Here is a 27,419-nt window from a genome sequence, read left to right as displayed (position 1 = left end):
GACAATTTCAGGTGGTGTTTATTTTTCGAAACAGACGCACAGTACATGCAGCAATGATCGCTCATTTTCACCTTTGACCTTCGACTATCCATATTTTAGGTAGACGATAAAGAAACATTATTTCCTCCACAACTGGTCGTCGGCGAACCTTGGTTATACCGGCCGATCCGACTAAACTGGTTTTACCGATGACACGGTGGAATATCTCTCAGTCCCTGACCGCCACAACCACTGCCATCCAACCTTAGCGAAGCTCAAGCTATCAGTTACCGCACTCTTGGCAGTGGCAGTGGAAGTCAGCTGCTTCAGTCAGCACCAGAGATCCGATCCAGTGCCTCACGAATCGGCATCGTAGGAGGATTGTTGTTTGTTGGCTGACTATTAGAGGTTAGTTTTCAACAATGAATTGTTATACTTATTTTGTTTTTTAATCGTAGTTTTTTTACCTTTGGCTTTTAGTCTGTTACATACATCTTATGGAGAGAATAACACTATTAGAAAAAAAATTAAACATTCAGAAAACTCCTGTTTATTTTAATAATTCAAAGAACATATTTCTTGCAATTTTTCGTACTATACTTTGTATCTGACGGTTGTATTGTTTTTTATTTACGAGCCTCGTATATTATATAGCATAGCATCTTATAAAATAAATATGATAAAAATTCTTTAATTGTGTTTGGATATTATTACGTATAATATTCTGTCTCTGAAGATAATATAGCACGATTGTAGCCCTGTCGGATATTTGATAGCAGGCTTATAATGAAACTCATTTATTGTACAATTTGAAGCAATATGTTCATTGTTATTGATGTACGAGTACAAGTTATCTACAAAATGCATCTAAAATATTACTTCCCGATTTTACAATTTATAACCCTTATTCTTAAGGTAGACAATTTTAACAACAAAATAATCGATTTATCAATTTCTATTTTCAAATTGAAATGTAAGGAATGTCTAAACTTAATATTAAACTCAAGTTTATGTAATAATTTCTTTGTGTTGAGATTACTTATCTTTTACACTTTCTAAAATAGCTGGAAGGAGAGAGGAAGAGCGCACCTTAAATTTTATCGTTCTTCTTAAAGTTATTTGAGATTATCGATGATCACTAATTCAAAATTATACTTACCGTATATGTCTTTCATTTACGTACAAGAAAGAAAATTCACCGGTTTGTTCTTTCGTATATAAATTGTTCTATAAGGAAGTTCTTTTTACACCAACGGATTTGAATTAACTAGACCGTACATTTAAAAGCGGCTCGAACCCATTTGAAAATTTTATTGACCTCCCTGTGATCGAACTTCCTAACTTCTCAGTTAGATTGCCGCAGTCTTATTCTACAAAACGGCGAAAATCGTGTTTACAATTATTTTTTGCTCAATCCCACAGTTATGTTTGTATAATTTTCATATGGAATATCTAGTTTCCATATCACAGTATTAAAAATATATTTATGATTGCATACATGAAATGTTGAAATGTTTCTTTATGTCGAATATCGATGAAAAACTGGGAATGTGTAAGCAGTAAATTAATAATATAACTAAAACAAGCCTCAAAGACTAAGTTTTCGAACGACAATAATGTGTACTTAAGTATCAAATAATAAGTAAAGTTACAAATGATTATTTATTTTTTTTTAGTATTTTAGTTACGATTGTTCTGAAGTATCTGTCTTACTTGTGAAGTTTTCCAAAAAGGTGAAGATGTACAGTAGCCTACGTGTAAGGGGCAGGGTGCTTGCGTTGTTATCGACTACCACCAATGCCGAGACCGCGCCACGCCGCACGCCTGTATCACTTGTGACTACGATTACTTTGCGTGGAAAATAAGAAATATGCGGACTTTAGGTTTCGCAATTGCTGTTTGATTCTATAATGCGTCTTTATAGTTTAAAACTTGAGACAATGACTATAAAATGCGCTTTCATTCTATCTGTGAATCCACAGCATGAGCATTCCCACTGTTCTCCCTTTATCCCAACTTCCTTCATATTTCTCTCTACCACATGTATAACAGCTATACTATTTCCCTAAATAGCTATGCAATTCTCCAAAAGAACATCATTCGCAAAATTTAAAAACGTAAAAAAATGTCTAGCAAGACATCAGATTTAAAATCGCATACTTATTTGGAGTACTTTTATAAACTTTGCATAAAATATTTTAAAATTGTTAAAAATAAAAATGTTAAATTGTTACAGTGTGTAGATGAATTATCATTTCACAAAATGACGTATTTTTTAGTACGGCAAATTTAATTTAGTCAAGGGGAAAATGTAACAACATATAATATTCTTATAATATGATATTTATTTAAGAAATATGATTTAATTAAGTAATGAATGAATAAAAAAGCCACTCTCTGAAGCTATAGCGTACTGTAAAATTCCACCCACCTTAATCTTCACCATTACCTTCACCACCCACCAACCTTTATCTTCATCCATTTTGATTTGGGCCTGATTACGAAATTGTCTAAATTATACTTTAAACGCATGTAATTTCACGTGGAGTGATAAAAACTATGTTTTTTTTTGTTTATTCTGTATTCAGGGAACTTATCTTTAAAATCTATAAATTTCTCGTAAACATGATTTTCCAAACACAAAATCGATTGCATCCCCTTAACCATAACAAACCAATCAAGTTAGTTGTAAGCAATAAGATAAAAGTGACGTATACACCGATATAAATCATGTTATAGGTAGAAATTTTCTGGTGTGTATTTCTATATAATACACATAACTAGTTTTATAACATTAAATCAATTCGTTAATTAAACATTTTGCAGACCGGTACTTTTGCGTATCTATAGACTACTTTCTAATAATTTTTCTCGGGCTCGTGTATATATATATATATATATATATATATATATATATTATAAATCATTTCATAAACAGTTTATTTTTAGCATATGTAATTAGATTTCTCATTAATTATTTTTTATATGCCGTATAACATTCTTACAAATAAATTTGAAACACGGTGAAGGCCGCCCACTGTGTTTGTTCATTTTGATTAAAATTGACCATGATTAAGGTCCATTTATTTAAACTTTCCTATAAAAATAAGTTTTTTATGTACATACATTTCATATTTATTTCACGTATGACTTTTTATTTATTATTTCATGTTCATTGGATTTCAACGCCTGGACATGAATTCAAGTTATTCCAACATGCAGAATGATGATGTTTTATATAACTTTCCCATTTACAACTGCTCTTAAACAATGTGGAGTCATACACTGTTTATTACTGTATCAGAGGAATATACAACACGAATAGTTAAGAGAAATGTGCATGAAAACTCTTTCAAATGAGGAAATGGTTAATTTAAATTGGTGGATCCAATCTTCAGTCAAGGGCTGGTCCAATAAAACTACATGGAGATAAATGTGTCAAAGGCCACAAACACTGCGTCGATAAGGAAGTTACAAACCAATAAGTTTGTGGTCTTTCCGCTTGTTTCATACTACATCGTTATCCAGCCATGTCGCTTTGAGTAGTCAAATTTAATTTGTAGTACACTTTGCACTCTTTCCAGAGTTGTACAGTTACAACACAAACTAGCAAACCCGTAAAATTGATTGCATTAGTTACCAAGGCTGAACCCTGGCGTGATGTCGACTGAAAGATTCGTGCACTAAATCAAGCAATAATTACACATATTTTCCTTTATACTTTATAATACTTTAAAACCTTTTACATAACTTACATTTTGAGAACACAACATAAAATCAAACGTCTTAACTGTTACTTCCGGTGGTAGATATGTGTTATTATAAGCTATATTAACGATTAGTAGGAAGTTTTAACGAAACTGTTACTAAATTAAACTTTAAAACCCAGGTAAATTGTTTTGTAAGAGAAATGTATACAACAATTCTTATGCATTATATCCTATTTACCTCTACCTATTGAAACATCTAAATAAATTAAATTTTCTTTGCAACGATCATTTGAACAACCGACGTTTATTATAATGTAACGAAACAATCTTAGTTTTGGATTGCATTAAGCCTACAAAGTTTGTCTATTGCAGTTATATAATCTACACAGGGAAAGTTTATAAACAAATAACGCAATCGAGTTTGTTTTATCACATAAATATAAAGAATATTATTATTATATATAATATAAATAACAGCCTGCCAAGTGATTTATGGTACTTTAAAAGTAGGCTAGAACAACAATTTGCAAACTTTGAATAAGTTTACTAATATTATGTTTTATAGAATACAAGAAAGTTACAAATATAATATACAAGAGAGAAATATTGCACAATATGGTTGCAATATAAATAATTGCTCCATACTGGGTATGGTGGCAATATTGCCCATACGGGCCACAATGGAAGGGTCTGTAAGATACATAATAATAAACAACCATAACATTAATACTAAAATAACACAAGCATAACATTTTAACCACGATCTCGGCACAGCGTTTAATTTAACAGCTACGAGAAGACCAAACTTTAAATTTTAAAATCCATAAGGGATTACGATATTTACATTTCTCTAGAGTGAATTAATAGTCAGAGCTCATTTGCGCTTCTTAATAACACATCTTAATTTTGTGAAATTGTTAAGAATTTTCTTTACAAAAGGAATTGGTTGAAAACCATGTTATTTTTTGTGGGAATAATATTTTTAGCTTGATACATTAAAAACTGATAGTGATACACGTAATAATAGTTATACCAGCATCGAAAAACGAGTAAAAGGCCGAATATTTGGACTTTGTCTCTTGATAATCTTATGGAATTGTGAGAATCGTATAACGTTTGCAGGTGCGCTCTTCTGCTCTTGGATTATGAAATCTGTAGCTGATGTTTTCAGCGCTTGTGGCATTTCTTTTCTGGTGGATATTTCCAAATTTAGCTGTTGGTATTGTAAAGCAAGGTTAAGTACGGAGACAAACGTAGCCTTGAGATTATTAATAAATGTCACTGTCTTCGTTCATATAAATAGTATTTATAGTATTACACTCAGGTAAACATTTTTGAAGTTAGGAGAACTGTTACACTTTACATCGTTCTCTACAAACACGTCTTTCACATGTAGAAAATGAATTACGTGTATTATTGTATGTGTATAAGGGGTCGGTGTTAAACTGGTACGGCGCACCCCTCCTCCCTCTGTTTGCGTAATACACATTATCAGGCGTTAATTAAATTATTTGTTTTGTTTTATTTTGTTGTCAACTTTGTTTGACAAATCTATTTATATGGTAATAACTGTCAATAAGAAAAACAACAACTTTGGTCTTAGTTACATCGTGTCCACATGAGTTTTTCATTTATATGTGGTTATGGTCAACCAAAATGTTAAACGCAATCGTAAAAAATTGAAAGTCTACTCTTTCTGAATTGCAGTTTATTGGCAGTTTGCTCTGCTTTCCACACATTAAACAAATTCAGAATAAAATACTCTTATATAACTGATATACCTGTATACTGAATACATTAGGCTTTTTAAAATTGGCAGATTTAAAAAAATATTGTATTTTTACATTGTATATAATTTTCTATAGAATAGTGAATAGTTTATATTTGTCGAAGTAAATCAATATTATTTTATCCACATAGTATTTTTCCACAACTGCAATTTTCCAGCTCCTTGTCCTAATAGAACAAAAATTCGTCTACTCTAACTAAATCAGTTTTAAAATAAATAATTGGAGATATATTTTAAAAATAAATGGTGCCAAACTTTAATAAATTAACCTTTCTTACAACCGTGATACAGGTTCCTAGTCTATAATAGACCAGAGCAGTCTAAAATAATTTGTTTCTCTAAGGCTATGGTTGGTTTTGTTGTGAGCAGTAAGATAAAAAGAAAGTACAATGCACTGATGTAAAGCATAAGTGTATATATAATAAAGATGAGTCTAGATATAGCTCTAACCTTGAGGTTGGAAATCCAATGTTAGTTACATGTCTACCAGGTCTGTTGTAAAACTAAAATTGAATTCTGTTTGAGAAATTAGTCAAAATAACCAAGGTCTATATAGTGAGTGGTTCACCTTGCGGGTTGATCCATTGAGTTTTCTCCCGAGTCATTTCCTGGGCTGTCACTTCTGCTCGCAAGCCTCTTAATTTCAGCGGGTTCGAAAAAGAAGAATGCGCCCTATGTCTGCCCCGTTACGAACTAACACCCTCAAGGTGTGATTTAGCCTCTGCTACTCACGGCCTCCATCCACCCTGGTCAGGGCAACAAGTCTGTCATCGTACTCTAAGCGTATTATTTGTTTGACAAGTTTTTCTTACTCCTCGCGCGATGTGCCAGTAAGGAACTACACCACATTTGCCACCACAAATCCGATACAATGGCGGATCTCCTCAGTCGAGGAAGGTCAGGAGGTAGCAGTGTTCCCCGGAACGACAAACCCTCAAGTTCAGTAGTTGAACTTCATTCTTCCAATGATAAACCATGGGATTATTCGGAAAATGGATTTCCCTTAGCAGCATTGCTTCCTCTAGCATGAGCTAGAAATTGTGAAAAGTCGCTCAAAACGCTGTCTTGTCTCTTTACTATAGTAGCTATTTAATTCTGATTGTTACTAAGTGGAAGTTACCATAACTTGTTAAAACAGAGTTATTTATTATGGCCTACTGAGAGTATTTTGTTGGATTGATTGTATATTAAGACGAGATTAATATTATTACTTCTATGGATCGTTTCTATTCATAATGTAATAGACTACAGTTCGTTGTAGACGTGGTTGTAGTATTCATATTTAATTAAGGAGCTGTTATACGCATTTCGTTTGGCTGCTTTCTAAGGATTAGAATACATTTTGTATACCTTGTAAGATATATTTAGTATAACTTATAGAATACATTTTGTATAGCTTTCTTTATATTTTTTATCGATCCGTCGAAGTTAATACCTAGCAAGTTTTTTTTTTTACTTTTGTAACATTTTGAGAATAATTACTATTAACTGTCCTCTATGAATATGCTTTCATTATTTTCCACACATATGATACACTATATTTCCTTAGCCATTCTCATTTATTTTTAAGTTTTTCCTTTTCAGTTACACCATAAAACTGTCGTCGCATCTGTACATAACCAAAGTGTTGTCAATGAGTATATTTCTGAGTTTTATGTGCTCATAAAGTTTTTCACAATATTGATACTTTATGTTCCATGTTAGAGATAAACTCTTGCATTTAGATCACTGACATTCTTTCGTAGATTCATTTGTACATTTTAGTGTTAACTCCTCTGGATGTACAGTCTGGATATATTAATACTCAGCGTACTTGTAGATGCACACTTATACATTAAATAGTAATTTAAAATTCTATTAAACGTTTCTATTCAAGTTGTAACAACTGAGGCTTCAGGAAACGGTGCTACTATTGCATTGTACTAGAATATATAACTGTAACAAGGAATATACCATACAAAGTGAGTAAGCAGCAACTTGTGGCGATAATTAATCAGTATCAGAAAAACGTTACTTCACGGATTCTGATAAAGACCAGTCAGTAGTGTGTTGTCAGAAAGGAAAAACGAGAAGTCGGTTTAAAAAGAAGAAAGACTGGTTTTGGTTCAGGTTCAAGCTGAATTATGGATGCAGGGAGCAGAAGAGCAGACGAGCGGACGAGGGAGGGAGGGAGATAGAGTGACCTGGTTTATGTTCTCTGAACAAGGAAAATGAGACTGAAACACATTCTCAAGCACGGTCTGGGTCTTTTCCGTATACTATATACAGGGTATATTGTAAGGCGGTCACCTTGGAATGGATAACTCAACATAATTAAATTATTACATTCTAGGTAAACCCGTAAACAAATCATACCAAATCGTTCTGATACGCTTATATCAGGAACCTAACGTGCCTTAGCTCCCCACACTAGCTGAAATGTTGTAATATTTTGAGAAAAATCATATTAACTGTCCTCTGGGAATATGCTTTCATATAATACACTATATTTCTTTAGCCATTATTTATTTGTAAGTTTTTCTTTTCAATTACAACGTAAAATCTTTCGTCACATAACCAAATTGTATGTCAATGAGTATATTTCTTAGTTGTGAGTATATACTGAGTATATTTCGGTCATCTTTTAAAGGTTGTGTGTATTGCGTGGAGACCTATAATTCATTCTTTTGTTCAATTTATAATAATTAGTGTTTGTTTTAAGTGTGCGTAGCGATGATACAGTGCACATTTATTATGATTCCTGACTTATGTGATCAGGATGTTTCAGTATGATTTATTAATTTTAATGTAGATTGTAGTTACTTAGAGAGAGACCAGAAATAGAACCAGATCTCGAAAAGTTGTGTTACTAATTTCTAATGTTCGAAAAGCCCCTTTACCTTCAGGTTTTAAAGGTTATATTTTAAAGTGATATTCAAATAAGGGTGAGCTTGACAGATACATGAATATGACGTTTCAAGGTGACCTTACGAGGATAAAGCAGCAGCCAAGACACGCGCTTGAGAATATTTTTGTCTTATTTCCGTGTTAAGAACAAGGAGTCATTACCGCGTCAGCCCACTACCTCTTCCTCCCCCGCCCACTCAAAATAGATCTCGTAAAGTCGTTTTACCGATTTTTGGTATCACTGAACAAATATCCGACAAAACCTGTTTAAAAATCTGGTGAGATGAACTAAGTGTAAAGATGATCTAGATGACTTTTTTCCTTAGGCTCCAATTGAAAACTAGTACCTACGAAAGGCAGTGTTGGTATACGTCAATGCGCATGTTATATGAATATGACTACGAATATCATTTGACAATGAAGAACTGTCACATTTCCAGAGAAGGTCAGACGTCGTGACACACACGTAAAATGAATGAAGTGCCTAAAGTCCGGAAAGATAAGTGGTAGAAAAGTTTCTTTCTCAATTATAATTCTGGCCTTCGAACCCAAGAATGATCCAGGTGTAATAGCTTGCCTGACCTTCAAGCGATTAGGCATCATGTTTGACTGCTGGATGGGCTATTAAATGATTAGTAAAATATTGCAGGACTAGCCGGTGAACTTAAGGCTTACTGTTACTAGAGAAGATTATTAGTAAAAGTATTATTACGTTACTCTATGGCATCAAGCTTCATCGTCCATACATCAGTCGATATCGTTGATTCCATTTTGATTTTCTCTCGTAAATGATTTACCCCTTTTGTTAAATTACTGCATTAATTTAGTTATTTTTTAAATTAAATAACTTATAAAACAGTAAAATAAATTTTCAATCGACTAGACAAGTCACGGAGCTAGTTTTGTCCCAGGGAGTCGACTAGTTGATTTAAAAAGGTGAGCTGAACTACTCTCCCCATGGAACGTTTATGTCAATTTGTTTCAAATTCATGTAGACAACTTTGTTGACCTTGAGTATCCTTCCCACTGTCTTTGTAGGCACTAAAGCCCCATCATATGTTAACATTTATTACGTTGAACGTTCATACCAAATTTGGCTAATATACATCTAAACACTAATAGTAATGGGGTAATAATGAGTTTAGCTCTAAGGATCTCATTGGTTCCAACAACGAACATGACCTTTCTATTTTCTTTTACAACGTCCATGCCAATGTTTGTGAATACGCGTTAAGAATTTAGGCCGTGATATTAATGATACATAGATAGATAGAGATAAATAGATAGAGAAGAAAATCCATAAATCAATGTGGTCGTTGGTAAAAATATATCTAAGACAACAATTTAACAACTAGACATTCATTACCAAAGTAAATTACATTAATTGGGACTGAAACTAAATTAAAAGTGGGTGATTAGTTGATGAAAATAAAAAGTTTCTTGTTACATCCAATAAAACAATGACTATGAAAGAAGTAAAAAAGGCATTGAAGATAAAAGTACGAGTATTATTAGTATTCGATTCTCTCGAACGTAATTTTAACATGATGGTTGTAATGTATCTCATCCGTTTTTTGTTTTAACCCGTTACGGAATATTCCTCATAGACGTACTAACAACTGCATTTTCACTGTCCTTCGCATTTTTATTGACTGTAACTGATATGTTCGTGGTAGTGGGAGAAAAAATAACGTGACGTAGATAACATAATTAACAGTAATAATAGTTAACATTTGTAGTTTACATATCAGGGATAGTTGCTTCATTAGGTTTGCATTTAATGAGCTGAAACTATAAAACTAATCGTATTTATATTACTTTACCACTCAAACATGTTTAATTTTATCATGTTTACAATCAAAGATAATAGCTTATCAATGCTCCCCTTTATTTTTAATTTGTTATAATTTGTCATATATTAAATTATTAGTAAATAGCGGCAATAAAAACATTAATAAAACGGGTTGGATTTTAATTTTATATGAATGGTAATTCCATAACATTCTTAGTTTGTCCTTGCAACGGCAGTCTTATAGATCATTTAACATGTAAAATAGGTCCATTATGAACATATATGTACTGTAGCATTATGGATATACATTTAAGTGTGTTAAAACGCAATATATGTTTCAAAACAAACGTTTGAAAGCTAGTTCAGGCAATAACACGAATTTTGTTTGAACTGACAAGACCATACACAAGATACAGTTCTATTGCTTCCATATTTTTATAATTAGTATTTCAAATATTGAAGAATGTTAACAGGGAGAGACGGCCAAGGCTTGGTTAGACATGTCATTTATTCATTATGATAACACAGATGTACAAAAACGTTAGATACAGCGACCGAAGAGCGTATCTTCACGTTATATTTACTCAGTAAACGGGCTTAAAGCGTTTAGAATTTAATGAAAAATCACACTTAAGAAATTGAACTGTACAATTAACTGAATTTTAGGTATAAAGCTGTATTTTAAGTATAAAGTTGTACATTTTGTCTGGTAACACTGTATATATTTGTATATGAAACAATGAGAGAAATAGAATATTTTCAATAAATTAGTTCAAATCCAATAGTACCCCCACTTTTTTTAGAAAAAAAAACATTACATCGTAATTTTTAACTGTATATTTTAATGATCATTTATAATTCTTTTTACTTCTCCGGGAAACGAAACTAAACCGTTTTGGTCAGATTTTATTCATTCCAATTAACCCGAAGTATGAGAATGTAAACTTATGAAAATCAATTATAGCAAACGTTTATTTGTAGAGTTATAAATTATTTCAACGATATTTCATTTCATTTCATTTATTTATTTCCACGGCAATCGCCACTTTTACAATACCATTACATAGTAAAATAACATAACAATATAGAATAAGAGTGCAACAAGCGAATACAACAACTGATACAATTGGATAACAATAACTTGATAACGACTAAATCAATAGATAACAATAATTCAATAACAACAACAGGTAACCATTTGACAATATAACAAGAAAAGTTTGGAGATTTAAGATGCACAGAGAGTCAAGCAAAACAGGGTTGATTAAACAAGATCAACAAGAACAGGTACATGAAATAATCAATAAACTATAAAATACAACAACAATATCGAACAATTTAAATGCAAAGACTATAATATATAACAAAGTACTACTAAAAAAAGGCGAGTAAAAACAGAAAAAAAGGTGTAGTTGAAACAGAATTATAGAGTGCCATATACTAATGATGATGATATTAGTAAATATTAGTTGTAATAAATTTTCCCTTTTAATTATAAATAAGTAAATAACCTGCAACAAAACATATACTTTTGTGTGTGCGCTGGACTACACTTATGATTTATAAAAGGTAGTTAAAGAGTTACATCTGTACCACTAAGTGAAGACATGGTCTGAGAAAGTTTAATTCTTCCAAACACTTGCCGGTTATGCAAGGTAGCGTGGCTGAAGTGGACGAAGTTAAACTAATATTTTTAAAAGATTAAAACAGATTTCCTTTTTTGTTCCAGATGTTGAAATTAATTTTATTACTCACGATAAGCGAGTGGTATTTGACGGCTACTTTCGCTCATCTACAAAACTATCCAAACAACCCAGGTTTTGGAAGGCCATCCAGACCAGGGTTTGGAGGCAGGCCGCCCCCTCCTCAAGGTTACGGAGGGTATGAGGAGTCCGATGGTTTCATCTTCGAAGAAAGCATCAACCCCAATAGACCGCCCGTGAACCCGAACCCCGTGAACCCGAACCCCGTGTACCCGAACCCCGTGTACCCGAACCGACCGACCAGAAATCCCATGCAGGTCATGTACAGCTGGCGGGAGGTGGACTTCACTTTTCCTAACCAGAACGCTAGAGACAACTTGATTACAACTAAGCTGTTCATTCCACGGAACAACCTGATACTGGACGTGGACGTGTACGGTAAGTGTGATTAGTCTTTGTAACACATACTGGAGATTGTGGTTCTGCAGTAACACACTAGTTCTCCACGCATTCATCAATTTACATATAAGACTGGATTTAACTCCTTAATTAAGTTTCTGTAGATTGAGTCTTTGCGAAAGGAATAAATTATGTGAAAACTATAGAAACAATGTTTGAACAGGAAATAGCTATTCCTGAAAGGTTTTACAATTTATTATATGTCACTGGTAAACACGAGTCCCCATGACATAGCTAATAAAGATTTGTGAGAACTATAACATTTTGTTTTAAAGGGGATTTCCCTTTTAGCATGAACATTCCTATATCAATATTTGATACAACTACAATGTAGTAATGATCACACAATTTTTACTAGCTGTATCATATTAATGTTTTTCCAATTTATCTTCACTTTATCAATAGTTTACTTTTTGTTACCAGCGATTGTTAAAATTAAAATTTCAACAAATACAATTAGATACTAAAAGTTTTCAAATATTTAAGAAGGGGCGTTTTAAGTATTCGACAATATTTATAAATTGCACTAAAACTGTTGATTTTTCTAACTTATTATTTTTGTATACTCAAATTTAGTAATAGGTTCAACAATTTTAAAAATATTATAATTTATAGAAAATAATTTAAAATGATTCTAAAGTAATTATAAATTTAAAAATATAATGCTTCTTAAATTAATCTGAAATATCCTTTGGTGTGTTCTTGGAGATTGATCCCCAGACAGCCTGCTCAACGAAAAGTCATTCTTCCTGACCCCACATTTTCACTTCCATCGCAAAGTTAATTTCCTAATTTATCCCATGTTTTTCTTACGATTTCATACACTTTTTTGTTGTCTATAAGAACGCAGCTCTTTCCGTGTTGGACGGTTGAGAGATTTGGATGTTGTATGCTTCAAGTATACCTATATTTATGCTATTTCAAGCATTATCACATACTTATACCTGCCAATATTGATAGTGTTAAGTTGGCGAGTTTAACATCAACATCAATGGCTCTTACATGTCTTATCAGTTTAGCTAATAACACCATTCATTATGTTTGGAAAAACAAAACATTTTATAACTGTTTTGTTTCGATTTTTGTTTTTGTATCTACATGATTTAAAAATTTGCGCCTATATTAAACAATTCAAACGGGTAATTTTTACATTTGTATTAATAAGACCTCATCCGTAATACAATCGTTATGGTACGTCATAGATCTAATGGTAGTTAACAAGTTCAATTCCATACAATAGCAGTGCATTTTGTAGCTGGTATACCTTACAGGTATGGTTTAAAAGGAATAAAAATGTCATGTACATATTTTTTGTATCGGAATTTGTGTCCGAATACCGAAAGCGACTATCTGAAACCCCGCTGGGTTTATTCTAATGTATTAATCACTTGCCAAAATTAACTTTGGACCACGTTATTACAACAAGTTTCAATGGCATTTCTTGTAATTCAAAAATGTTTATTAATTATTTTTTAATATTCTCTTGAAATAAAGTTTATAGTACATATTGAAGAAAGCAAGACATTGCAGACGACCACAATCGTTCAGATCATGTCTTAAATGCGGTAGTCTACTGTAAAATGTTCAACATCATAAAGTTTAAACTGGAACTCTTTGTTTGAACGTCGGATACCTTATCACTAGAGTGGTTTTATCTATATAATAAAAAATCTCGGTCACGTTACAGACGAACGACCTGGACAACCAAAGGTCTTTGTGACACTGCCTAGGGTGAGACCTGGAGTCCCTGTGACACTGGCAACTGTAACATCCCAACGTAGGAACGGGTCTAACTTACTGGAACCCTTCCCTGACTGGCAGAGTAACACTCCGGGCAGCTGTGACACCAGTCTCACCTCTGTCTTCCGTACACATGTGAGTCAGACCCCAGGGTATGGAATAAGTTGATTTTTCAGTGCACTAACTTACTGGAACCCTTACCTGACTGGCAGAGTAACACTCCGGGCAGCTGTGACACCAGCCTCACCTCTGTCTTCCGTACACACGTGAGTCAGACCCTAGGGTATGGAATAAGTTGATTTTTCAGTGCACTAACTTACTGGAACCCTTACCTGACTGGCAGAGTAACACTTCGGGCAGCTGTGACATCACAAGTGATCTCGGAAGTGTAAACGGAAAAGAAAATAACATGACATACCCTCAAAGAATAGTTGCGTCTAATATGAATTGTATTTTATTTATGCGTGAACCGAAACTGATCAACAATTTGTTTAAAGATTCAAAATTTGAATCAGGCGTCTTATCCTTGTAGGTGACGTGATCAAGGTTTCTCTGGAAATAGATCAAAATTTGGTCTGCTATTTTCAAATTTTTGTCAGCTTCTTTTTAATTTGGATGCACAACTATTATTTGGAAAAAAAGTATATATATATATGATGCACTGAGAATTAATGAGTGGCACGAAGGGTTGAGTGAATCAGTTAAAGCAATAACTTGTAACTTGACAATTCTAGCAGCGTAAAAAATGTGAACTAAAGTATTAAAATTGGAAATTAGTTTCTATTAGAGATTAATTCGATACTGAAAAATTGAGGTGCATAATTTTTAGACGTCACCAAAGAGCGTCTAAATTATACAAAGAGTTTCTAATGAGGATTACATAAATAGCTCCTAGGATAAATAATTTCCTATAAGATTTGTGTACATTCTGAGTGAATTACAGTAAAATTATACGCCTTAGAAAAAGTCTACTCTTATAATTAGTTGCAATTAGTAGAAACAGTTTTTAAATTTGTTTTATTGTTGTTTATGTAACGGGTTATACTTAACTATCCTAGTTGATTAGTTTGTTTTCACTACTATGAATTCAGGTAATTAGAATTGAAAATGAAAATAATGAATGTTTAATTATGTTCCTATTGACATTGATTACAATTCGCCTTCTACTTAATCACAAAATAAAACTGAAATATATACCTACTTAAAAATTGTAACACAGCCAATCCCAGTAAACTTTTCAATGACATTAAAGAATATTAGGAAATAACATAGTCGGTAGAATATTTCTGACGAGAAAGTTTTTACGAGTTCTGTACTCCTAACCTCCTCTTAAGAAAGAAGAGGCCTAGGGGATTGTAAAATTATTACATTATTTTATTATTTTGGCATCACTGACCATGGAGTCATGCAAACTATATATTGTGAAATTAGTAACTAACACGACTACGATATCAAACAATTATTTCATTATTGAGTAAAAACTGGTTTAGACGGTCTGAGAGCATTCCGTGTAGTCGATATTATTGTCGGCTTGTACGATATAGCTCCTACAATATCCGGAAAGAGGATATAACACATTTTTAGTTACATTTCAGTTTTTACTAGTAAAATTAAGTAATTTATTTACTTTTTTACATCTAAAAAAAGCTATTAAAAAAATCATAAATACTTTATTTTAGAGTAAATTAAAAAATACATGTGTAAGGACTAGATAATAATTATGAAAATGTTAAAATACAAAAAAATAATGCTCCATCTCAAATGGTTAACGACATGTCTTGAATAAGTTTACATGCTGTTTTGAACTTCCCTTAAAACACCTTATAATATGAAAATTGACTATATGGTTTTGTTTTAATGCTATTGGTATCTTCCTGAGATTTACTAGAGATACTTTGAAAAACTAATAGCATCATTAATTTAGATTTAAGAATTTGTGCAAGGTTTTAATAAAGACATAATGATTGACTCATTACCATGTTTTATGTTTTCAAGAGTTTTTATAAAAAAACGAAATGATTGATATGGCATACAATATAATTTTTAAAGCCGATGATGAATTTGAACTGATGCATTTCAGATTGATGACTGCGGCCGACTGTGGGTGTTGGACAGCGGCAACAACAATGCCTTTGGTGGAACTGCTAACCCCAGTCGCATTGTGTGTCCTCCGCAGATCGTCATCTACGACCTCCGCAACAACAACCGTCTCGTCGGTAAGCTGGGATTGTTCAGCTCTTTTGGTCTTTTGGCACTATTCTGATGTCAATACTTTCAATAATATCATACTGAAATTATTAATAGAAGAGCATCAGCACCCAAGGGTGAAACATAGAGGAAAACTTGGATGGTTCAAACATGAATAATCTAAAATTTTTGAACACTTTGAACTTTTTCAGGGTCCCTCCTATACGTGTACTTCAGCACTAAACACAGAAGGATAATAAAGTCTGCATAATTCAAATTCTTTAGTGGTTCCATGAGTTTTGAGTCATCCAAATGTATTTACAAAAGTGGATTGCACTCATTGTTCAAAAATATTTTCTTTCAGACCTTAAGCAACGTTACTGTTTAATCCAATATTTTTTTAAAATCATCGCTATTTATTTTCACACCAGAGGGAGACACAGCACCAGAATAATGGTCTTGGAGTTGCATCATTTCCTTATTTGAATTTAATAGACTCTAAAACAACAATTTTATTTTGCCGTCCTTATTCATTACTTATTATTAAAGCAATTCAAAATCAGTATGTGGCATACCAATATATAAATATTATATCTTTTATTTATTGTATACTAGCTGTTACCCGCGGCTTCGCACACAATTTTTAGAACTGAAGTCCTTATAAAAAGCAATTATGATGTAATATGATGGGAGCCCTACAAACATTTAAAAACGTAAGTAGGCATACATCAGGTAGATATTATTAAGTTCATGGTAAATAGTATCAGAGGTTAACTTAATTATTAAATCATGTTTGGCACGTGTAGGAGCATTTCTGGCTCTAATTAATTATATACATAACGTCACAGCTGAATCTGACTTGTAATCCCGATGAAGAAAACACAAATCTCGGATCTCACAGGTCTTGGAAACTTACTTTGGTCAAAAAGCGTATATTTCCAGTCCTTGTCATATATTTCAGATATAAGATAGTTCCAGTACCATAGTAGAGTTTGCCTTGTTGTTCTGACGAAGAAAAAATATATATACTTACATAGGACCGAGATGCCTACTTCGGTTAAAAAGTGCCTACTTAAGACCGTTTAAATTCACTTACCTACTATGTCACAGGTTAGCTTGCCATATTGCCTCGATTAAAATACTATATACGTTCGATTATATAGTTCTCAGAAATCTATTTTGGTCAGAATCGTGTTGGCATAGTTGAGTTTGCTAGGACTGAAAAGCCTATGACGACCTAGGGGGAAGTCCTACCTACTTATTATGTACTTCCGGTATAAGGGGGAAATCCTTATTAAGGTTATGCAACATTCCAAAATAATCGTTATTAAAGTTTTGCGTTACACTTGTTTTTTGGACTGTAGCCAGGGAAAGAATGAATTGTTAAGGTATGTTAGTATTAATTTCTCTGTTTTTCCGTAAGCCATTGTTAAAATGTAATATCATAATGTCAAGGAAGCCCACCAGTTTAAAGTAACTTATGTGAAAACATTCATAACTTTGTTCATTAAGGTTAGTTTTTAACAGTATTTAATGCATTAGATGATTTTAATTTGTCACTGGCACAATCTGGAGTTATTTACTATTTGCATTACACTACCGATCAAGCACTGTTTACTTATTATTGATAAAATTTAAATGCAAACAGATGTTTCAGAAAGTTTGTCGAATTATAGCTGTCAACAGCTGTTTAGTGCCAGTTTAATTTGAATTATGAAACGTTATTACGTTTCGTTCTTATCATAACATTCGAATGTAAACAAACTAATTTTTCAATTTGAATTCGACTTTATTTGGTGAAATGAATGTGTTATGGGTGGTAAAAAGCACTCTAAATGTTAATTCAGACCAAAAGCTATACCTGTTCCAAATTTCAGCACAATCCGTATAGCAGTTTCCGCGTGATTCGAGGACAAACCTCCAAACATCCAAACATCCAAATATCCAAACATTCAAACTTTCACATTTATAATATTAGTGTGATACGTACTTTAACTATATGTGTTATAGATATACAGTTATTATAAAGTACCTACCGTATCCACAATTATTTTACTTGCGAAGTATTTTGGTCTCTAATGAATATCTTTACGACAGGAAAGTTTCGCATCCCCTCGTCGATGATCGAGAACAACACTCTTCTGGTGACTATAGCCGTGGACACCCGCCAGAGAGATTGCAGTGATGCGTACGCTTATATCGCAGATTCCATTGCCTACAAGATGATTGTCTTCAACCTGCGTAATCGACAGTTCTGGAGGATCAACAGTATACTCTTCTTCCCCTACCCAGACTACTCTACGTTCACAGTGAATGGAGTCTCATTTGATCTCATGGGCGGCATTTTCGGTCTAGCTATTGGTGAGTAGAGCTGAGATGTTCGACACAGTTAGCATATTAGATAAGTACCGTGTGTTAGGTAAGAATGGTGTAATTCCATTGAGACTTCTAATTATGGAAAAGGATGGTAACAACAGTCTTTCACTAAAACATGTAATGGATCTCTTTCACAAATTTCTATACAATCACGATTGGTTATTACTATAGAGGTGTTGGATTGATTTCCTTACTTAGCATTTTCTACATAGTAGAATTGTTTGCATATTATTAGAAAAAATTAAGAAATTCGTTTTTGTAGTAGTTAATACCCAATGTTACAACAAGAATGCTACATTTCTATTGTTACGGTGGATTATATTCAGATAAAATGAAATATAATTTTATTTGTAAGAATAAATTTATTAATTAACAAATGAAACCACTAATTATACATATTTACAAATAACTGTTATTTTCTTATAATAATATGTTTAAAATATACTTAAAATTTTTGTTGTTATCAAAAATATTTTTTAGCGACAAAGGGATAATATGAAGTATAACGGTTGAAATTTAGTGTGTATTAAGACACTTTTCTTTTAGGTTACATGAAATGTTATAATTATTACTTATGTTCCATACAACCTAGGTTGCAGTCTTAAAAACAGATATTACCAGGAGTTTTTCGAAGTAGGAAATGGTTTTTTTTCCCTTAGCAACATCACATGAAGCAGAGGTGAGCCTTTGCTGTGCCATATTGCTTAACTATTCCGTAATACCCGCATCAACTTCTATAGCCTTTAGATTAGTTATAGTAATTCTATTATATTTTTATTCAAAGTTAAATAATTTTTAATTAAAACTCTACTTAAAGTGTCATCACAGTAGATCATTTAACACAAAAGTATGGTAGGTGATGTTTTTGCACACCATAATGTGTTTTGACTTATTTCATTTCTGGTTAAATACAGATTGTATTTACAGAACATGGTATTTTAAAAGTAACAGTATTAGTTTTGCTCCATTAAAAATAACATTAGGGATTAGGACGGTTAAAATATTTTGGAAAAGGAATTAACAATTTATAACAATACTTTAAGTCCATTCAAATTTGGTATTACAAATCTGGAAATCTTAAAATATCTTGTATTAAGACATCTGCTGAGTATTACCTCATCAGTGTTAGAATGAAATACTCAAAGAAAATTATCCATGCCCTGTAAGAAATTCCTGATGGATTTAATTGTATTGGTTTTTCTACAAAATTGGCACCAATTATTCATAGATATGCTTTTGTCTTAGGCACCAAGGGGATTTCACAGCTACAGTTGTAATTGAAATACAAGTATTATTATCTTGTTTAGTTCTATATGCGTATCAACACCCTACTTGTAAAATTAAAGGACACTTTACACGTTAAACGATTAATTTGTACATCGTAGATGGTATGATGCAAAATGTTTCCACAATGTTACTGTATAATACTGACCCCTTTGTGTGGTCACAAATCAGGAAGCGTTACGAGACATCAGCATTGTAAATTATGTAAAAAAAACTTTGATTTGATCTACGATGCATATTATTTGAGATATAACCACTCCTTTTCCAAACATTGACCAGCTACCATTTCGAAATATTAAGAGATATCAAAATATTTACATGAATACAAAGATTTACAATTACTAGATATTTAAAAAAAGTCTCATTTAGAGTCTATGTTTGGGTACCCTTGTTAAAACTTAAGAGAGAATGTCCCTGAAGATAACTATTCCTGGTCTAGGTCTTCATAAGTTATTCATGTATTGTCAGTTAATGCTTTGCATGGTAGAAAATGGTATTGATAAGCACTTAGTCTATAATCACAATATAGACCTAATTTTGTATATAACACGTACAGGAAATTAGATACATGTTGTCAGTTATTGCCAGTTTACCCTCTACATGATAATAGAGAAGATGGTGGATAAACATAGCTAATCTATAATAAATTCATAAAATTATGAAAATGTCCCTGAAGATAACTACTCCTGGTCTAGTTCTTAACATGAAGTTCGTGTATTGTCAGTTAATGCTCTGCGTGGTACAAAATGGTATGGACTTGGTCCATAATCACGTCATAATTGTGTATAAAACATACAGGGAATTTATAGATATGTCATTTATTGTCATTTTACCTTCTGCATGAAAGAGCAAAGGACAGATATTGTTAGTTTATTGTCATAGCGGAATATTGTCTGAATCTTGTATGTCTCCAGGACCTCCGTACAGGAACAACCGACGTCTCTATTTCCACTGCATCGACAGTGTGAAACAATCCTGGGTAGAAACTGCGGACCTACGCAACCAGAGCCTATGGCAGAACAATATGAACGCCGCTCCTCGTGCCTTCCATCTCTTCAATGGCACCAGGTCCAGTCAGTCTGCAGCTGCCACTATGACCAAAGACGGCATCATGTTCTTTGGTCTCATTGGGAGTAACGAGATTGCCTGTTGGGACTCCCGTACCAGGTTCACCCGTAGTAACCTCGTCAGTTTAGCAAAGGTACTGTCCGAGTAATAGAGGAAAAATTTATTTTTATAGCTTAGAAATAGTTTGAAATAACTTGCCTTATTATCTGATTACAAGATCTTGAAGTGTCATTTTTATTTTTATTTTATTTTGTACGTAGTACCGTTTAGAGCAGCACACAATGTGCAAATCTTAGGGATTTTACATGAGTGTATTTGATCATCCATGATTCCATGTTGTTTAGTCTCCTACCATTCTGAGTGAGATATCATGCAAGCTCACATCATATGCTCAATAATTGTCTCAACGCTTCAAATTTCCATAAAAACAAATAATTCAGCATCACCCGAATTATAAAATTGAACTTTTTTTGATAAGTGAAACATCTCTAATTTTACATCAGTCCGAATAGGCAGTCTAGAAATCATAACCATCTAACTGAACTTATTTAATATCTCATATAGTTCAAGATGTCAAGAGGAAGTCAAAAAGTGACTTGAAAACTGTAAAAATACGAGGCAGTCAAACTACATATACATGCTCATTATTTTAAATCATTTTTCATTAAAATGTTTTTTTATCCACAGGATGATACAGCCCTACAATTCAATTCCGGCATAAAGGTGTACGGGAACAAACTGTACGCTGCGACCAGCCGGCTACAGAAACTACATTACAAACCGTATATCTGAGAACGAGGACAACTACCGTGTGTTGGTGGGCGACCTGCAGGAGATGACACGTGGCACCCAATGCCAAGTAGATTACAACAGCAACCGCTTTAATATTGATGAGTACGAACCTGATTCGGAAAGCGTGGATTTTCCTACCAACATAAATTTTATCCCTTGAACCATCAGCACTGCATCTTGATTTGCAAGCACCTCCACTGTTTGTTCATGCCACCCAAAACTTTGAAATGCTAAATTGAAAGGTTGTACTTTAGCTGGTTATTGATGCTTTGTTTACATTGCTGTTTTGTTCTTAGCGTTTGGTTTTAACTGTAATTGGTTGCAATTGTGTTTGCTTTTTAGAATTGTAACTGTACATCATATTGAGAGTGCAAGGATTATTTTGCTATAATTTGCACTTATAATAGTTACTGCATTGCTTGAGAAACTTTAAACTATTTTATTACAAATTTTGACATTTTATTTCATACTTCTTATTAATTTATCCAATAATAATAAACTTTTGCCTTTACAAAGTGGCACTTAAGTCAGAGGAGACGAGGTCTGACCTTCCTCATAAATTTTAAACAATTTAAACTTTTGAATCTTTAATGTATTTGCTAAATATGAACAAAGACTACTTAATGTACAATCCAGGAGAAATAGGATGTTTTAATGAATATAAAGAGATAGGCAGAAATTGTCATGTTTATTTAGTCATATTTTTGTTAATGCATCAATATTATTTTTCTGAATTTAACTTGGAAATATTGTTTATAATATCCTGAAAGAGATTCTAGATTCATTATTGCTTTGTGAAATCGAACGAATAACAGTTTACAAAATACTTGAATACTTTCAGATTATCTAATATATAGTGTAGTTATTTTACATAAAAATGTGTTTCTATATGTTTCTTAACGTGTTATTGAGTACTATAATTATATTTTGAAACTTTTATGCTATTATTTATATTAAATATTATTTTGTATAAATTGAGAGTTCTTTTTTACTGTTTGTCACTGAAAATTAGGTATTAAGTGGTGTGGGGAGAATCAAACTACTTTCTTCACTCAACTCAATCCCTGGTCAGTAAAATTTCATTCATTAAGGCACTAAAAGATTATTTTATCAATTTAAGGAAGACCACATCAAAATAAATTGACAAATTATTTACTACATATTACACTAATCACCTGTTATAAATAAATAATTCTATACATCTCCCACTTATACATTACATTACAAAGCAGGATATCTGATTTATTTATTATTTTATTAGGATTTTATATTACATGTGTTATGTGTATGTTTCAAAAATCTCACACTGTCAATATTATTACAATTGTACTACAAATTATATTTCAATTTTCAAATTAATTGCTTACAAATTGCTGTTGTTAGAGTTTTTTTACTTTATTCTTTAAATATTTTGTAGCTTATGAGTCCTTAGTTTATTAATATATATACGTACGTACATATATATGCAATTAAAAATTAATGTTGAATTATGGTTCAGGTAAGTTTTAAGGTATAAAATAAACTCTATGAGATAAAAAGCTTGCATGCAACATAAAGAATCACAACTTACAATATATTGTATTGAACACTTGAAATCAAGAAAAATAATTAACACAGAACACAAAAAGCCATTAGTTAGCAAGCACAGCACGCGGTTTGCACGCTATAAAACACATGATGAGACAGGGGCCAGTAGAAGATCCAGCTAAGGCGTCACAGTGACCTAACGATATAAGGTATTTATTGCACCATAAAAATGCCTTACAATATGCAGTAGCGTTTTTAAACTAGAAAAAATCCAATAATGATTTTTTTTAAGTTCAAATATTGGAAAGGGAATATAACACTAATTTTATTAGTGTTGAAATACCTTATAATTTCTAATGAAAAATATCAGTAAATTTAACTATAGAAAATAGACAAAATTCTTTATTCATAATCTTCAAGATTAGAATGGTGTCATAAAGTTTACATGTAATAAAGTTTACGATGGTTGTGTAAGTGTAAATAAGTTATCAGTTCTCCAGTTAAGAAATTCTTCAATTGAGTAGAAGAGACGTTCTTGGAGCCATCTGGTTAGTTCCCTTCCGAATTGCTGTATGTCTGCAGTATGATTTTTAACTTTCAGGCGGGTAGTATGTTCAGGAATTTGGTGCCCGTATAAGTAGGTTGCTTCTCAAATAGAGTCAATCTATGAGAGGGAAGTGAGTAATTGTTTGCTGCTCTTGTGTTGTGTGAATGTACATCTCCTCTTCTTGGTATGTTTTGTTGACTGGTATGGACAGTTACTTCTAATATGAATAGGGCAACTGTTGTTAGAATATTTAAGTTTTTAAAAGCTTCCCTGCATGAATCTATTGGTCCTAATCCTGACATTATGCGGATTGCTTTCTTTTGCAGCACCATGATCCTGTTAGTGTTAGTTTTCGAGGAGCTGCCCCAGATGGCTATACCATATCTCAGGTGGCTTTCAAAGAGAGCGTAGTATGCACATTTAATTATTTCTGGATTACCAACTTGTTTTAATCTCCTTAGCACATACAATGATGTACTGAGTTTTCCACATAGCTGGTCTATTTGGTCATTCCAGGAGAGAGTTTCGTCTATGACTAGTCCAAGGTACTTTACATTTTGCATTCTTTCAGCCTCTGGTAGTTCCAAAACTTCTCCTTTGCTTCGTCCAAGTATTAGTTGCCGAGTTTTAGTGCTGTTCAGTACTAGATCGTTGGCTTGACAATATTCTATTGCCATATTAATAGCTATATATGAGTCTATTTCCAGTCTGGTGGGCTTTTTATTTTGTAACAGGAGTACTGTATCGTCAGCATACAATAGCATAGAGCAGTATTCTCTGAGGTAGTCAGGGAAGTCACTAACAAAAATTATATACAGTATGGGGCCCAAAACTGAGCCTTGTGGGACTCCTCTACTGACTGGCAGTGGTGTCGAGGTAGTTTTTGTTGTCACTCCTTGTGTTGTGCTTCTTATTTCTCTACCGTTTGCATTCTGTCCGTTAGGTAGCTCGTAAACCAGTCAGCAGTTTTCCCTACCACTCCCCGAGCCTTCAACTTTTTCACTAGCATGTCATGGTTTAAGCAGTCAAAAGCTTTTGTAAAATCCAAGAAAATAGCAGTTGTTGTATCTCCTTTGTCTATTGCTTTTATTAAATATTCGACAATGCTTGTCAGTCCAGTTGATGTAGATTTACCTCCCATAAAGCCATGTTGTTCTTGGGGAAGAAGGTTGTTAGTATTGAGATGGTTTAATAGTCTTGATAATACAATCTTCTCGATAATTTTGGATATTGCAGGCAGTAGGGATATTGGCCGATAGTTACTGGCTTGTGTTGGATCCCCTTTTTTGAGTTTAGGGTACACTTTAGCTAACTTCAATTTTGTTGGGAAGATGCCCTGTGCGAATGACTTATTTATTATGTTGGTCAGAGGTAATATTAGATGATCTTTACATGATTTAATAAGTTTAGTCGAGACGTCGTCAAAACCAGCTGAGTTTTTCTGTTTCATTGTCTGTATAGTTTTCCTAACTTCCTGTTCAGTTGTCGGTGAGAGAGTAAGCGTGTCTTGAATGTTGTGTATAGTGGAAGGTCGTTTAACTAGGTGACCGTCATATGTAGCTTGTAGTAGGGTGTTATTAGCGACATTAGCAAAGAATTTATTGAAGTGATCTGCTACCTTTATGGGATCTGAAATTAAAGTTCCATTATTGTTAAGTTTTATCGTTTCATTACCGTTTTTACTTTTGTGTCTCTCCTTATTAATTATATTCCATATTGCCTTGCTTTTATTTTCTGCTTTATTAATGTGTTCAGATGTCTTAAGTTTCCTTTGGTTTTTGAGATGAATGTCGTATTCCCTTTTCTTTTCTGTTGCCTTAGCCTTGTTTTTCATGTGAGCCAGTAAGCAGATATTTTTCCTGTGCAGCTAGGAACTGATTTTGCTTTTCCATTGTCTCTTGGTTAAGTACAGTTGGCTGTTGCGGTTTCCTCTTGCGAGTTCGAGTATGTGGGCATGCTACATCCATGTTATACGTCAGAGTTCTTAGGAATGTGTTATAAGTGTCTTCTACCGTTTCCAATCTGAGAATGTCATTCCAAGTCTCCTGTTTGAGTAACCTATTAAGCAGTTCCAAGTTTCTGTCAGTGAAATGTCTACTATACATAATTTGGTCAAATGGATTGAACTTGTTGTTGTTCAGTGTCACTAGTTGTCCTGTATGGTCGGATATGAAAGTGTTAATGACGTTGACTGTTGGTTTGCAGGGAATTTGATTGGAGCAGACCATATCAATGGAAGTTGCAGTGTTCGGGGTGATACGTGTAGGTGGTAGTTGATGTCTTGTGATATTGTATGAATTAAGGGTCTCTTGGAGTTGGTTGTTGTTTCTATTTGTCTCAAGGATGTCAATGTTGATGTCACCAATTATCAGTACTGGGCTATTCCATGTAGGTATATTTTCTAGCGTGCTAGATAAGATGTCAATGGCTTCGTCCAAATTCGTGTTTGGTCTGTAGATACCGACAATGTATGTGATTTGTTTTTTTATTGTCAGTTTTATTGCAGACAGCTCACATACAAGTTCCTGGCTATGTATGTTTCTTTCCAGTCCAGAAGCGTAGTTCTTAAGTTCATCTTTCACTAGTATCGCCACTCCCCTTTTTGGTGGTGCTCTCGACAAAAACTCTCTATTAGTGTATAGCCTTCTAGGTTGGTATTTTCTAGATTTGACTTTGAGAGGCCGTGTTCTGTTATTATGAGGACATCTGGATAGGTATTGGTGAGGAGGTCAGTCATCATATCTATTTTATTTGAGATTCGATCTGTATTTTGATGTAGTATTGTTAGTGAAGTGTCTTTTTTTGTAGAAATTGTGGGTATTTCCTTTTTTTGGGTGCTGCATGGGGGGGGGGGTGGGGGGGGGGGGGGGTGGGGGGGGGGGGGGGTGGGGGGGGGGGGGGGTGGGGGGGGGGGGGGGTGGGGGGGGGGGGGGGTGGGGGGGGAGCCAGTTAAAAGCGAAAAATCTACGATATTTTAATAGCTGCTCTATAAACCCACAGGACTCAAGTCAAAGAGTAGCGGCTGACTGGGTTGTCAAACAAATTTTGAAACCCTTTACGAAAACAAGATGCACCCCACAAGCAAAGCTGAATACAGCCCTGCCTACAAGATTTTGTTGCATCAAGAGCTAAGCAAAGATGACTATCTTTAGCTTATCAACTTTTGTTTACAGACCCAAAGGAGAATGAATGAAGGCCCAGATATCTTTAATGATGTCCTCTGGTGTGATGAAGTGACATTTAGAAGTAATTGCAAGGTGAATCGTCATAACATGCGTTACTGGTCCTTAGAAAATCCACATTGATTGCATCCAGTAGACAGTAGTGGACTATCCTATTGCGCCGCTCCTAGGCATGATTTAGCCAGCCACCCCTTTGCACTTTACGAATTTAAAGGAAACATCCCAACACAGTATGAAACTTTTGTTTTTTCATCATACGGATGTTTTTTCATGCCCTTTCTTTATGAATATGACTAAATTAGTTGTCGCATATAATTTAGTTCCTGGCTAAATTTGAAATTAACTTAGTCTACTCAAAGTATATTTCTATTATATTCTAAGGTGTTTTGTATTTTGAG

General features: G+C 33.4%; 1 protein-coding gene across 1 annotated transcript; it reads left to right on the top strand.

Annotated features, from left to right (window-relative positions):
- The first annotated feature begins 204 nt into the window (after positions 1 to 204).
- On the top strand, positions 205 to 22,739 carry LOC124362737 (protein yellow-like). Its single transcript, XM_046817476.1, has 7 exons — positions 205 to 387; positions 11,886 to 12,297; positions 14,006 to 14,193; positions 16,139 to 16,274; positions 18,343 to 18,606; positions 20,820 to 21,106; positions 21,661 to 22,739. The coding sequence occupies exons 2-7, from the start codon at positions 11,886 to 11,888 to the stop codon at positions 21,763 to 21,765; spliced, it is 1,392 nt and encodes a 463-aa protein (XP_046673432.1). The 5' UTR covers positions 205 to 387; the 3' UTR covers positions 21,766 to 22,739.
- Positions 22,740 to 27,419: the final 4,680 nt, after the last annotated feature.

The sequence above is a fragment of the Homalodisca vitripennis genome, chromosome 5 (assembly GCF_021130785.1).
Source record: "Homalodisca vitripennis isolate AUS2020 chromosome 5, UT_GWSS_2.1, whole genome shotgun sequence".
Classification (NCBI taxonomy): Eukaryota; Metazoa; Arthropoda; class Insecta; order Hemiptera; family Cicadellidae; genus Homalodisca; species Homalodisca vitripennis.
Note: the sequence above shows the minus strand (reverse complement) of the source record. Positions and strands in the feature narration are given on the sequence as shown.

Excerpts from the sequence above, each read along its gene's own strand:
- LOC124362737 (XM_046817476.1), top strand. The coding sequence starts at position 11,886 with ATGTTGAAATTAATTTTATTACTCACGATAAGCGAGTGGTATTTGACG. Across the intron at positions 14,194-16,138 it reads CCTCTGTCTTCCGTACACAT|ATTGATGACTGCGGCCGACT; the intron begins GTGAGTCAGACC and ends GATGCATTTCAG. Across the intron at positions 16,275-18,342 it reads CAACAACAACCGTCTCGTCG|GAAAGTTTCGCATCCCCTCG; the intron begins GTAAGCTGGGAT and ends TCTTTACGACAG.